We start from the raw sequence: 15,105 nt of genomic DNA on the forward strand, positions 1-15,105 counted from the left end.
TACTTTTGATCTGTAATGTCCCCCAAAGTCTCAGGCATACAGAAGTGGAGCTTTTAGGTAATGATTGGATTTTGAGGGCTGACTTTATCAGGGGATGAATCCATTGATAGCTCCTGGGAGGTGGATCACTGGAGGTTTGCCATGGAAGGGTTTATCTTCTTCCAACCTCTCTCTTTCTTTTTGCTTCTTTGCTTCCACTGAGCTGAGCAGCTTTCCTCCACCATGTCCTTCTGCCATAATGCTCTGCATCACCTCAGGCCCCAAAGCTATGTAGACTGAATTAGAACCTCTGAAACCATGAACCAAAACAAACCTTTCCTCCTCCAAGTTATTCTTGTCAGATATTTTGGTCACAGCAATGAAAAGCTAACACGGGTACGCAGATTTAGGCATAAGCAACCCTCTGAGATCCTCTTGGTTCCACGACACTCTCAGGAGTGATCACCCCAAGGGCAGGTGGCTTTGTAGTGCTCAGTATAACCTAACTTTGAAGGATCTTCATTCTGGTTCCAACTGGACTCAGATCATTCGAACCTCATTTGAACGTACTGCAATTCTGAGGTCTCCCAGGAACTCTTCAACACTTTCACTCCCCAGATCCGGGAGACTTTTGTTGAGCTTCTTCAATGTTGAAATACAATAAATTTGAAAGACTGTTGGGAAATGATAGTTCTGGGTCTGAGAGTTCAAGACACTATACCCTAGACCTGAGGTCCAGCTCTGGCGATTGGTAGCAGGTCTCCTATTGGGCTTCCCTCTCCTGCAGTTTCCTCATAATGATAACTGATATTTCAGTAACCACTGTTCAGCCTCAGAATATAATAAAGAGTTTAATATTATGCTGTATTACATAATTAAAGTGAATATTTTCACTTTAGTTAAACAGACTCCCTGAAGGCTAGAAAAAAGTCTGATATTGAAGACCATCCATGTCTGCTTTTTTTTTTAAGTAAACACTTAAAATTCATAATCATATTTCAGTAATAACTGACCAAAAGCTGTTGACTTATTCAGAGTTTGTTTAGGGCACATATAATGTTAGTTTCTTTTAAGAATAGTACATTAGGAAACAATATGACATGACACAAAAAAAGCAACACTGACGTATGTTGAAAAGCAAAGCTTATTTAATAATTTGACAGTAAGCTGAGTTTCACAGTGTAAAAAGTAAGAGCAATGTAGACTGTAATTGCTTCAAACTACGATTTTAAATATCATTATATAATAACATCAATAGCATAGGATGGTGCAGGTAGATTAAAGACAGATGTATAGTGATTTGACAGGACAACTGTATACAACTGAAAAACACACAGTAATAGGGAAAAATGTTGGCTTAATTTCATCATGCATTTAAATGGAACTCATATACTTATCAAGGCCCCAGAACATATATTTAAACAATGTCCTCTATAAATAAATAATCTACATTACAGAAGAGAAATGAACACAATTATCTTAGTTACAATGAGATAAATATGTTATGAATTACTCATTCATATGTGTAATTTTCTAAAATGTTTTTCAAAAGAATATACATGTCTCTTCATATTAAAAAGGGTTTGTTGAAAAATTTTAATTAGTTTCTGAACATGGGTTTATACATTTATTTTAGAATAGTAATTTGAAATAATACTGAATGTTTGTTTATGGTGATACTGTTGAACACAGTAACAATATAATTAAGATGTAGGAACAATAAAGTTATCAAACTAACAATTTAAGTGCAGGATTTATTCATATTAGCAAGTTAAGCGCAGTTTTGAAAACTGAGTTAGATACTGATTAAAATATTTGAAATTTATGAAAGGATAAGGGCAATTATAAATTATTTCCACGATTTCTTTTTAGCAAAAGTATGAGCACTACAGATTTAGAAAATGAACAAGAAAATAATTCAATAAGATAATATTACGAATGTAATGGAACACAATGATTAACAGAATGAAATAGTACTAGTAAAAACTATAAAATAATCAGCACTCACAAGTTTCTATGTTAGCTACATACATTATAAAACTGACTAATCTTGTAGGCACCAACCAAATGTGTTTTACCAAACCTGAAGGTAGTATTTGTTGACTTTTACTGTTTACTGTGATGTCTACCATACAAATAGTATTTAAGGTAATCTAGTTTCCATACTGACTTATATATATGTGGATTGAAATTCTATTGCAGTCTTAAAAATCAAAAAGGATAAATTGTAAGAGAACAGATAATCATCTGCAGTTTTAATTTACATTTCTCTTTTTTAATGAGTGAAGTTAACTATCTTGTTTATTAATAGCAAATTTTATTCCCTTTTTTATGTTTCAAAAGGGTTTTGATTTTGTCAATTCACATGTTAGGAAAGATAGCTCTTTGTGATACGAGATTTAAATATCTCCCTTAGTTATCTTTTTTTTTTAAAGTTTATGATGCTTCTTTTCATAAAAAAATTGATTTTTATGTAACAAAAAGTACCAGTGAAATAATTTATGACTTGGGGATTTTGAGTCATGAAAGGTTAGACAGTTCTTGCTAACTCCAGATTTGTAAAGAAATAATTTTCAACTTTTCTTAGTATTATTTAATGGTTGTGTTATTTAAAAAATATCTTTGGTACATATGGAATTTATCATGGTATTTGAGGTAAGGCAGGGATATTACTTTACTTATCCCTACAATATTTATTGACTACTTCTTTTTCTCAGTGATTTGAGGTGATTTCCTCTTTATACATTCAATTTCTATGTGTATCTCTGTGTACTTACTTCTGGGCATTCTGTTTTGCTAATAGACCAGTATGATACTCTTAAATTATATAGGCTTTTAAAAATGTCTTAATGTGTTTTAGTGTTGGTCCCACTTCTATGTTTATTTTTTTCACTAACTTTAGCATAAGGTGATATAGCTTAAAACTGTTAAGTTTTCATTGAGATTTTGTTAAATTTACAAATTAATTTACACAATAATATGGTCCTTCTATTTGTAGAAAGGCAATATTTTGGCTTCAGTGGTATTTTAATTTTAATTTTTAATAGGTCTCATTTTTATTGATAAACATTATTAATATATTTTTGTTACTGTTATATATGAAATCTTTTCTTCCATTAAATCTTCCAAAAGATTGTTTGAATATATGTAAATTACTGATTTTCGTATGTTGATTTTTCACTTGGTAATCTAATTGAGCTATCTTGCATATTAAAAAAAAAAAGAATAGCGAAATCCTAGACTTTGGGTGAAATGGAATAACTAATGAAGGATTTTTTTGATAGAAGTAGTTAGGAAATAATCTATGCAAGTTTGTAAGCCTGGGCTCTTAAGAGGCATATTATTTCTAAACATCACATCAAATAACATCTTTTACTATAACATAATTACTATAAAGAGTGCTTTAAGGGAAATAAGGCATCCACGGAGATCAAATTGTGTGTCCAAGCTAGCATCTCATTATAACAATGTTCATTAGTGTCTTGATCCTTTGAATAAATAGAAATTAAGTTATAACATTTTGTACAAAGTGAAAATACTACGAATGATAACAATAGTGTTGTTCTTTATGCCAACATACACTTACTCAAAAAATTCACTCAGAAATTACTTCTATAGGAAATATACATTTGATCTATTTTTCATATGCAATAAGCTTTTCAAAAATAAAAAAGAACAAATATATTCACACAGTTGAAAATTCTGGCATAGTGTCTAGAGTAAATAAGTATAAATAGTCTAAACTAATTAATTTTTATTAATTCCCAGAAAATTGTTTTATGTACAGAAGCTAGAGCAGCATGTTGAATTCAAGATAGTAAAAGAAAGTGAATACCTTCAATAGAATTCATAGTAAAATGTGCAAATAAGGGTAGAGGAGATTTTCATATGCTATATTTTTATCTATTCATATGGAGTATTGGCTACCATAGTCAATGGTGTGATGCTAATTGTATTTTCTGGGTAGATCAACATGGGGAACTTTGGGTAGTATTGTCATTCAATGTGGTGGCATGATATGGTAGAATTAAGCCATAGTCAGATCCTTGGACACTCACCTTTTATAAGATCTAGAGTTCACCTTCCATTTAAAACTAACATGATTTTGAAAAAAAATATACAAAATAAAGGCAATAGCAAAGATGATTATGTCCAGGTCATGAGGCAGGCCATGATAAACATTATATTGCCATCATGATTGTAGAAATAATCATTAGCTATCAATATCAACAGGAGACATGTTGGCTAGGGTTGTAGTCTGTGGTTTGGAAAGATACCTATTATAACATTTAATGTCTATGTACATATTCTCCAACTTAAAAAGCCAACTAGCTGGAAGAACTCTGGCAAGGTGATCAATGATCATGTACTTTATTTAAGCTCATGTTGGATTAAAGTCCCTACTATAGCATTTAGACAGCAAAGTCAAAGCACATCAGTTTTCCTTCTGTACATAAAACTGAAATATGGTACCATTAATATAATTTGTAACTATTCATTTACATGATAACTTGTAAACATTTTAATGAGTAGCTTCATGATAGGAATGATCAAAGAATATCTACACTTACATATGCATATATATGAATGTATACATATGTTTATACATACATACACATATATACACACTTCAATTTTAATATTTGAAAACTGTTTATACTGATGAAAGGGAAACTATGTAAATTTTTAAATGGTCAAATTTTGATAGCCAGCACTTAATCCAGTTATTGCATATGCTTTGAAATCAAAAGATTTCCCCATAATTTTAGAAAAGATGCATGCAAATAAAACACAACCAGAAACAATTTTTGTTTTGTTTAGGTGAAATACTAGGGGCAAATCAAATAAGAGAAAGGCACCCCTTGACCATATTACAGAAATATATAAAAATATCTAAGATAAACCATCAAGATGCTTTGTACAGATGTTTCAAATGCCTCACATGATCTTAGGATCATGTACATACTTACTACAAAGTACTTTGGGAGCTGAAAAAGGAAATGAACACTAATGAAATCAGTTCTTAATTATCCAATATAAAAGTCTAAATATTCATATAGCAATTTGCATTTGACAACAATTACAAAATATTATAAGTAGGCTTGTTGTTCTTATTTTACAAATGGAAAACTTCAATATTTAGCAGCTATTTACTGAGTATCTTGCACAGATTTGCTGAATGCGAAGTAGTCTCATGCCTCACAAAATTACCTGGTGATCCAGACTTAAGAGAATATTATTTTGCCCATTGGCCAAAAGAATACAAAGTCTGAAAAAAGCACCAATGTGTTTAGTAATTAAAACAGCCTCATTTTTATTTAGAATATATAAAGGTATTTCAGGGAAGCACTTACCAGCATCATTGGCAGGCATGTCAACTATCAGTTGGTCGCTGTATTTTCCATATAAGCCGTTAGTGCATATGGCTACTATTTGAAGGACATAACTCATGTTGGGTAGTAAATTATTGAGAATAGCACCCTAAAAGAAAAATGTTAGTAATTATCCATATGTGCTATTCTAGATGACTCATATATTAGATAGCTGTCCCAGAAAACTTTTTCTCTTTTTTCATAGAAAATACATTTTATCAATCAAAGCAAAAGCTTATACAATGCTGTTAAGTTGACCTTGTGATATTTGTGAATTATGAAGATATTGGGAAGTCAGGTATTTTTTAGCTTTTTTATTTCCCAGAATTAGTTTTAGAGAGTTTCATAAAATGAAACCAAATTCATCAATGAGAACCATAAACTAAAAATTAATATTTTAGAGAAGCATGCAGTATTTGCAAATAAGGAAAAATGTGAAAAATACAATGATAAACTAATGTTATCTTTTTATCCTAAATATATATACTATATGTGTGTATACACACACATATACACACAAGGCACTAACATTATCTTGTTCATATAATTATGAAATAGAAATATTTACTCATAAATTCCACAATTTTCCCATGTCTGAGTATCTCTGGATTCTAGACAGCTAAACTAAAATGCTGTTCAATTCCATCTACTTTGTCCATACACTATTTAACATGATAACAAGAACAACTGTGTGTAAACGCGGGCTCAATGATTTGCAGGGCTCCAGCTGCTTGCATGTGCAGTCCAGTGTCCTTCCTCCTGCAGGGGCAGCTTCCTGATTCACATACAGACAAGGGTTTGTGAGCCCACCCCAATCCATGGCCAGCTCTTCCCTAGGAAAGCAACACTGAATGCTGAGACGCTCAGGCCACATAAGGAATCTGTACTTTATTTTCTTTGATCAGTGTGCATGGTGGAGGGAGCAGGGTGGATCTTTGGGTAGAATTACCTATCTTGTAGCAACCCTAAGTTCTGGCTCAGTCAGCACTTCACATGTTACCTAGAAATACGATGTAAAGAAAAGGACTTCTGAGTCCCTTCTCTATTATTCCTGTCCTGGGACGGCGTGATAAAGGAAATGATACATGACTCTCAGAGCACTGAGATTCTGAGCCCAATTCTGCCCACCACTCTGAGGACTCAGCCAGGTATTTAACAGTTTTCCAAGTGCTTTTACTTGTAGAAAGAGGGCACGCTAAATGGCCTCCAGTTAGTAAGACTTTCGCATAGATGTAGTTATTCTCATAAGGTTGTGTGCAAAGTCATGGTCTTTTGTATGTAATTCATTGTAATTTTGACATAATTTAGTGTAGCTTCTGTTTCCCCAAGGGACCATCACATAAAATCTAAAGCAATCGAGGGTAAAAATATCATGCCCTTCAACAGATGAATGAATAAAGAAATATAATTTATATATATACACACAATGGAATATTACTCAGTCATAAAGAAGAAGAAAATAATGGCATTTGCAGGTAAATGGATGGAGTTGGAGAATATCATGCTAAGTGAAGTAAGTCAATCCCTCAAAACCAAATGCTAAATGTTTTGTCTGATAAATGGATAATACATAATTGGGGGAGAAGAGGGAAGGGAAGAATGGAGGAACACTGAATTGTGTAGAGGGAAATGAGGGATGATGAGGGGGTAGGGAGAAGAAATGATAATAGAATGAGACAAATATCATTACCCTAGGTACATATATAATTACACAAATGGTGTGACTCTACTTCGTGTACAACCAGAGAAATGAAAACTTGTACACAATTTCTGCATGAAGAATAACAAAAAAAAAAAAAAACGAGGGTAACAATACACAAGCATCTGTAAGTTCTTACCTTGGAAATTAATCTATAATGCTACCACACATGAAAACAATCAATCTTATAGTTACCAAATCTTGATAGCCATCTGTCAAAAATTCATGCTTGGTTTGGTCTTCTCCCTCCAACTGCTGGTACACAACTGCAAACTTCTCGATCATGGTGTCATAGACAACTCGAGGTCTTTCCCAGGTAACAAGAAGGCTGGTATAATTTTCTGGGTCAGCCTGCACATTTTCTGGTTCTGAACTACAAACTTCAGAGAAAAAAATCAGTAACAGTTATTGATAGAACTGTCGGCCTCTAGGACTCTAAAAATTAAAACATATTCTGTGAAGTTTTTTGTTATATATTATTTCAATATAAGGCATAAAGTAAGACTTTAGCATGGAACTTTGGTTTATGCTGGCTTTCTCTATCGAAAATTGTATCAGTAAGTTTTTCATTATTGCAACAAAATATCTGAGGAAAGCTATTTTATAAAGAGGAAGCTTACTTTGGCTCACAGTTCTGGAGGCTGCAAGTCCAAACAGCAAGGTATAGGCTCTGTTGAGGGTCCCCTTGACCATATCATGTCATGGCAGGAGTATATGTGTACCTCTGTGTCTGTGTTGTTCCCCTCACTATTCTTATAAAGTACCAGGATTCAATCATGAGGTTCTGTGATTTAATCTGACCACCCCACAAAGGTCCTACCCTTAAACGCCATAGTCAGTCACCCTCTCAATAAGACTCTGAGGATTAAACTCCTGCATGGATTCAAGGCAATGAACTACAGCAAAAATACTCTTTCCTTCCACAGAAAAATACTCTTTCTCTCTCTGTTCAATTCTATCTTTCCATTCAGGAAAGATCTTGATCAAATGTTTCGTACTCTAAGGCACACACTGTTATCTCGGCAAAAGCGATTCTCTGTCATCTTCAACTGTTTTGTTTTCCATATTATTGCTTTATTTGCACATGTTCATACTGCATTTTTTCTGAATAACATACCTTAAGATTGAGCAAATAATTCCCAGGAATTTAAAAATTTGTCTTTCTTGAATGCATTTGTACTGTCAATGGAATAACATGGAGGAGAAAAATTGTATACTTTAATCATACTTTGCTAATGAAGCATAGTGTAAATGCAATCCCTTCACAGGTTAGACAGATTTGAAAAACAGAGAAAAAGAAAGCTCTCCCAGGACAGAGATTAGCTAACAAGCTCACAGTCTTTGTTGTCAGATGCTACCTGAAGTTATAAAGCCACTAGGTGAGACTGTGCAGTTGACTTAGGCCAACCCAATCATTACACATACCAAAGCTACAGGGTATCAATGAAAACATGCCAGTAACTCTATTTGAATGTGACCAGCCTTTTTAGTCTGCAGTTTGCCTCATGAACACAGGAGGGCACCCACAACTAACAACTGACTACGTACATTGAAACATTTTATATGCAGTATTCTGTATTTGCAATTACAGCATATGTATCCTGCATTCACAATGGAATATGCATGATTCATAAAAATATGAATATATATATTTTAAATACATGGATAGTTGAGTTAGAAACTTGATTTTTCACTGGAAATTTTTATACTATTTTGTTGTTAAGTAGGTCTTAAAGAGAGGTGTTCCTTTGGGAATAAGAGAACAATTCTTTTGTTGTCGAAAATATGAATTGAGACTAAGAAAATGTCTTTTAATATAGGTTTAGACAACAAGCATCATGTTATGCTACCTTGAGACATTTCCACTAGTGTCCAACAGGTGGCAGAAGACCATCAAAACATCAAATAGCTGTTTACATAAGCTAGCACTGGAAAAACAGGACTACTTCACTCTTGCTTCCAATGAACACCAAGTCCATTTTTAGGATGTGGAAAGCAATTCTGCACAATATAATTTGTAGACTTTGTTCTCCTAAAAATCTATCCCTTTTTTCTTTTGGAAAATGGGAACGATTTAAAATGAATTATACTCTTCAAGTTAAAACCATTTTAAAATTCATTAGTTACAGGCACACACACAACACATAAAAAACTTAAGGAAAATGCAAAAGTATTAATTATAAAATGACCAAAAGACTACTTTCTAAACAGCATAAACTACTTGGGCTGGATGTCTATGTTTATCTTAATAGCAGCAAACAGAAGATGCTTCAAATAATATGAACCAGTATTAATATAAAGTAGGAATCCAAAAAGAAGCTTATATTTCTTTGCCAGCAGGTTTTATTCCTTTGCTTTCTTTCCTGTAAATCTTTATTAGTTTTTAAAAATAATCTGAACTAGTATTTTAATTAGAAATTTATTTTGAAAGCATTCCTTTTTCCAACAGTTCAGTAATACATGATAAATCTGCATCTTCTTGTTTAGTTGATTGAATACAGGATTTTATGGGGCAAAGACTATATGTACTTCAGAATGTGTTCAAGTTTAAAAAGGTCTTTCCTGTCTGCAGTCTATGATCTTGCCAAAGAATTGCCCTCCTACAAGTTAGGACTAGATCTTTTAAATCACAGTCTGGTTCATCTCATGTCCTACTTGGCTTTCATGCATCAAGCTGGGCAGTGACCCATGGGGGAAGTGAGTCACATGCACTAAAATTTCCAGGCTTTCCCTATATTTCCTGTAGAAATTCACCCACTTATCTTATTAGAGGAATGTATACTCTCTATAAAATATATATACTCTGGATTGTAATTGAGTAGGAATTTCCAGATAAATGGAAATTAGACATCATTAATTATGGAGTTAGACATCAAACACAAGACACCAGAACAGAATAATAATAGAATATACTTTGTTTGATAATGGGGTGTTGGGAACTCTGCTGAGGTCTCACGCCTTCTTCAGGACACATCTTGCACTCTGATTCCTTCTACTAGCTACATTGATCTGGTCACTGTTACTTGTCTTTAGGGAGCACTGGCCAGGGAGAAGAGCCTGGTTCCTGCAGGCCTCTGGCTCATCCCAGGGCCCACGTGAATTACAGAGTTCAAGGAAGTGCTTCAGAACCATAGAAGTAAGTGCCCAGGATCCTCCCCACAAAGTTCTCCTTTATTAAGGAACTATAAATGTCCTGGTTTAAGAACATTTTTGAATTGCATCCTCTACTGCTAGATTCCAGGCACTATTTATCTGGTGCCAACCACTCTTGATATACAGATGCAGAAGGTGCTATCCCTCCCTTTGAGAAACTCAATCCTGTAATAGATTTCTAACCCTTAAATTTAGTAAGTGCTAAGATGCAATCTATGTCTTTAATTTCTACATTTTGTATTCTGTTCATAGGGGAATGCAGAATAAATTTGTAAAAAAAAACTCAGCAACTTAGACAAAATTATGTTGTGTTTATCAAAATCATACTTTCCACTGGAGGTTGTACAGTTTCACCAACTTTTAGCTGGCATAAAGTGCTATGGTTTATCATTTATGCTCTTATTACTTATATCAAAAAAGAACACCTAGTTCATAGGAATGTACATGACTCATGGAAAAGGTTCCAAAAGATTAAAAAGCAAAGCACTAAGTGTTATGAGAAAAAGGAAAAAGCAGAGACAAAAGCAAGAAAAGAAACGGAGGGGAGAAATACAACAGCATTCCTTGGCACTGAGGAGGCATATCTCATGGTTTATCAAGGAAGCTGATGCAGATGGCCAAGGAGTTTCTGGGTTCCCTTTGCCTCCCTTGCTCTCCTGCCTGCCCTGGAAGAAACGCAATTTGCTTTGAAGGTGCAATCTGACCTGCATGTATTAAGACTAAAAATGCAGGTGGACAGGAAAAAACAGGGTGGTGATTCCTGGGGAGCAGCAGAGAAAGGTCCTAATTACCTAAGACTATTCTGGGTTTGACCCACCTATTTCCCATTAATATAATACTCTGTATAATTTAATATATTTCATGACAACTGTACTATATGAATGGACACTTGGAAATCCACCACATCCTTATTTGATGTTTATGAGCCTTATTAAAAAATATCCTTACAGGTACATTAATAACTACTATGAGAGACACTTAAGAAATATAGACCCAGAAGATAACCACAAGATTGAAATTTCTTCTCTGGGGAGTGGGGTCGGTGGGTATTGGATTTTAATTAAGCTAATGTAAACATTGATACGATGTTAAATATATTGAATTAGGAAAGTTCTATACCTTTTCAAGATGGTTACATCAGTCCCTTTAGATAAAAAGTCAAAAGAAGTCTTTCAAATTTTACCTACTTCTCAATCTCTTCCAGGGACACAGCATTACTTCCTCAAAAGCTCAATTTGTAATACATAATCTAAGGAACAAATAATCTTCATTTCTCTCTTCAGGTTATAATTAGGGTATAGTGTTTTGGTACATGTGACCTTAAGAATGACTATTCACAACAGCTGACCTTCAAGAATGTTCATCTACTAAAGTATAATTTATCACGACCTTTTTTCAGGAAATGGTAGAAAATTTCTCTTAGTTCACATACTTAGGCTGAAAAGCCACCCCCATCATGCTAGTATGCCTTGAAAAACATTTTATATTTTATCACTTTAAAAATAGTTTGCATTAAATATATTATGGTGCTAGCAAATGAGATTTGAAGTATACTATATAATTCTATTCAACAAAGTATTTTAAAATGCCTTGAACATGGAAAATCTGAATAGCACTGCATAGTCACTCTGATCTCTTGTCTTTTCATCTCTGCATCCACATGACAATAATACTAGTTCTCAGTCAGGTGCACATCACATCCAAGGCACTGGATTGCTTTGCAAACTCGAGAGTTCACTCAAGTCTCATGGTAATCCCATAAGGAGACCATTTTTAATTTTTGCCCTTTATAAAAGGTAAAGAAACAGGGTTGGAGAGATTAAGTAACTTGACAATTTTTACACAATCAATAAGTAGTGGTGCTGTGGTCTGAAAACACATGTTGACTGGGCTTTAAAAGACCAAGCTTTTTCTCCACTATGCTTCACCCTGCTTTTATACTGGCAGCATTAGGAGGATGGCGTGGAGGCATCTGGGGCTGCAGGGTAAGGGATAAAGTCTTCACCTACTTTACACTTTTACCACGTTCACATTAGTATTCACACTCAGCACATATTACTTAAAGGATGGCTTTAATAACTCCTTCAACACCAGATGGTTCTATTTAATTCCCTGATGCTGAAAAATGCCTTTCTAACAACTGGTAGCTTTACATAAAAATGAAAAAGTAGAGGATCAAAATTCTGGTGAAATGTGAATTTACTTACAAACATTTATTGAGTGTCCGCTGTGAATGTAAAAATGAACAAGGGCTCATCTCTGACCTCATGGGTGCACATGAAGTGCAGATCTCACATGATTTTTTTCAATGATTTGCAACAGATATGGCAAAATTCAATTTTTACAAAACATGTTTATTAAGAGGAAGATAATGACAATTTTCATGCTGGCTCTCACTTATCTCTCAGTCAAAATGAGGATGTTAGATATTTAAAATTGTAAAACATATAAATGTAACTTGAAAGTTCAAAACTGAAAAACTGGTTTCATAAATTTTAACCACACAGTGGGATAACCCATAAAAATAAAAATGCCAAACTAAAGATACATTTATGTCACTATGTAAAATATCAATGAACAGACATGTAATAATACAATCACATTTTTGTGAGATACAATGTATTTTTAACTTAAGAGAAAAGTTTGGAAGACTATTCACCAAAATCCTCAGGGTGGCTATCTCTGAATGGTGACATTATAGGGAATATTCATTTTCTAATGTGTGTTTATCCATGTTTTCTACCCTTTTTCACGTAATAAAAACTTATTTTCCAATTAAATATAGTAAAGATTAAATCCTGAACATAAATTCAGTCTTCAATTCTTATTATGAAACTCAGTTGTAAAAACAGAAGGGAGATGGTATGTCCATTAATAAAAGAACTATACAGGAATGTGCACAAAGCGAATAATAATAAATGTTTATTGAATGAAAATACTCATGGTTGAAAGAGCAAGACTTGTTCCAGTTTGTGAACAATAGCTGAACATTTCTACAGATTCACAACTCTCCCTTTTCTATTACAAATAAATAGTAGCTCGCTTTTTATTATGATTTCAGTAAATGCAGAATGTTATACAATGGGAAATCTGCAAAAAATATTATATAATCATCTTAATATACTGAATGTTCATTATTATTAAATATAATAATAATTTTAACTGAATATTCAGGGAGTTAAAATGGAGAAAGTGAATTATTAAACCATTTCTTTTTCCTCAGTCACTAGAAAACGACTTAATTTCGTTATGTCATGGACACTATGTTTTTATAATGAGAATCTTTCTTTCCCTGGAATCATCTTTAATTGTGAATATGAATTACAGCAGTACCATATCTTTTGAGGGCTTTGAATATTTTTAATTATTTAAAGGGCACCTGTCTGGATGTCTAAGGCCATTGGTCCCTCCTGTGCTTGATGTCACCAACACACATGCTCTTTATATCCCCAGAGACTAATAAGTAAGTCTTGGCCAATTCTTTGATTCACCCATTTGCTCCTCCTTCGTCTATGGGTCCAGGGGATCTTACTACTGGACAGGTACTTTATCAGGTGCTACAGGTAATACTGAGATCTGTCAGGTAGAGATCCATCAAGAAACCAAGACAGAGACACACATACCTCTGAAGCAAGGAAAGGCAAAACAGGAGTGGGGAGCATAACAGGAAGGAGACTGCGATGGTTCAGCACAAAGGACAACTTTCAGAGATGGAGAATAGGTACGGCCTTGTGATGAGTGGCAGCATGAGTCAATTAATATTTGACAGTGGCTCACATTAAATTAAAATGATAGTTGACTGAATATTTACTTGCACAGCTGAGACACATCCAACTGATAGAGTCTGAGTTTTCTAATAGGTAGAGGTCACTGTAACCTCTACCTATCACATATTTTTTACAAAGACTGAAGCTTTAAAATATTAAATGAGCACACAAGTCTGTGTGCCACATTTTTTAGAAAGGCATTCTTTCCAACTTCTGGTCCCTCTTGTGGTATATCTTATTAAGCATAGGGCCCTTTGATTGCTGAGCTCAATGGGATGGGAATGGGTAAGCAAGTTTTGAGGACCCAGGGTCAAGCTAATTCTTCCACCTTAAAAAGAGGTGAAGACTGGGGTAGGACAAGGGTAGCAGCTGAGAATCTTCAACAGAAACTGATCAAAAAGCAAGGTCAGAAAGATCTGAGGATCAGTGCTCTGGGATCCAGCAACAAAGACTGCAGAAGAGATTTGTGTTACTTAATTTTAGAATATGAACAGATGATCTTAAAGACATAAAACTTTAATAAAAACTAGTACTGGCATTGAGCATTTTTGCTTATCCTAAGAATATACGATAAAAAAAAATAATGCTTTCTGAGCAATGTTTTCTAAATCATACATAGATTTCTTGGTGAGATGCCTAAATCTTTAGTCACAATACAAACATATCAAAATCCCTGCTTAACAGAACTTTCCTGGGGACTCTGGGCAAGTGCTATATCTAGGAATAAATGCACAGCTGAAAAAGCCTATGAATGTACATTTTTATTTTAAAATTTATTTTTTAAAAAGTCTGCATTTTGTAAGTCACTTCAATTTAAATGAGTGAGTCTATTTTGAATACCTTTTTTTCCCAGGTTAACTCTGCTACTTTTAATTATTGTGGAACCAAGCCACAGACAAACAGGCAATCAATAATCTCTTCTTACTCTGACAGCTGTAAGAGTGTTGCCACAGGGATAGGAAATTCTGTGACAACACACACATGTGGATTGTGGGAATAAGTTCGATTCCCACAAGCTCCACTCAAGGAAATTGCTTTCATCCTTTACAGGTCCCATCACAGATTTATAGAACTTGAAAGACCCAAGTACTTTAGAAAGTGTTGCTCCTGTGTTTGACCCTAGGATAAACAAAGT

The 15,105-nt window shown here is 34.0% G+C and overlaps 1 protein-coding gene across 4 annotated transcripts in view; it reads right to left on the bottom strand.

The window, feature by feature from the left end:
- Ptprz1 (protein tyrosine phosphatase receptor type Z1) overlaps positions 1 to 15,105 on the bottom strand; it is a 172,661-nt gene that overhangs the window by 56,358 nt on the left and 101,198 nt on the right. For all 4 annotated transcript variants that reach the window (XM_047560614.1, XM_047560613.1, XM_047560616.1 and 1 more), the window contains exons 9-10: positions 7,246 to 7,430; positions 5,334 to 5,460 (exon numbers count right to left, since the gene is read on the bottom strand). In XM_047560614.1, coding sequence (XP_047416570.1) covers positions 5,334 to 5,460; positions 7,246 to 7,430 — 312 coding nt within the window. The remainder of the gene's footprint in view (positions 1 to 5,333; positions 5,461 to 7,245; positions 7,431 to 15,105) is intronic.

Source organism: Sciurus carolinensis, chromosome 8, assembly GCF_902686445.1.
Source record: "Sciurus carolinensis chromosome 8, mSciCar1.2, whole genome shotgun sequence".
Lineage (NCBI taxonomy): Eukaryota > Metazoa > Chordata > Mammalia > Rodentia > Sciuridae > Sciurus > Sciurus carolinensis.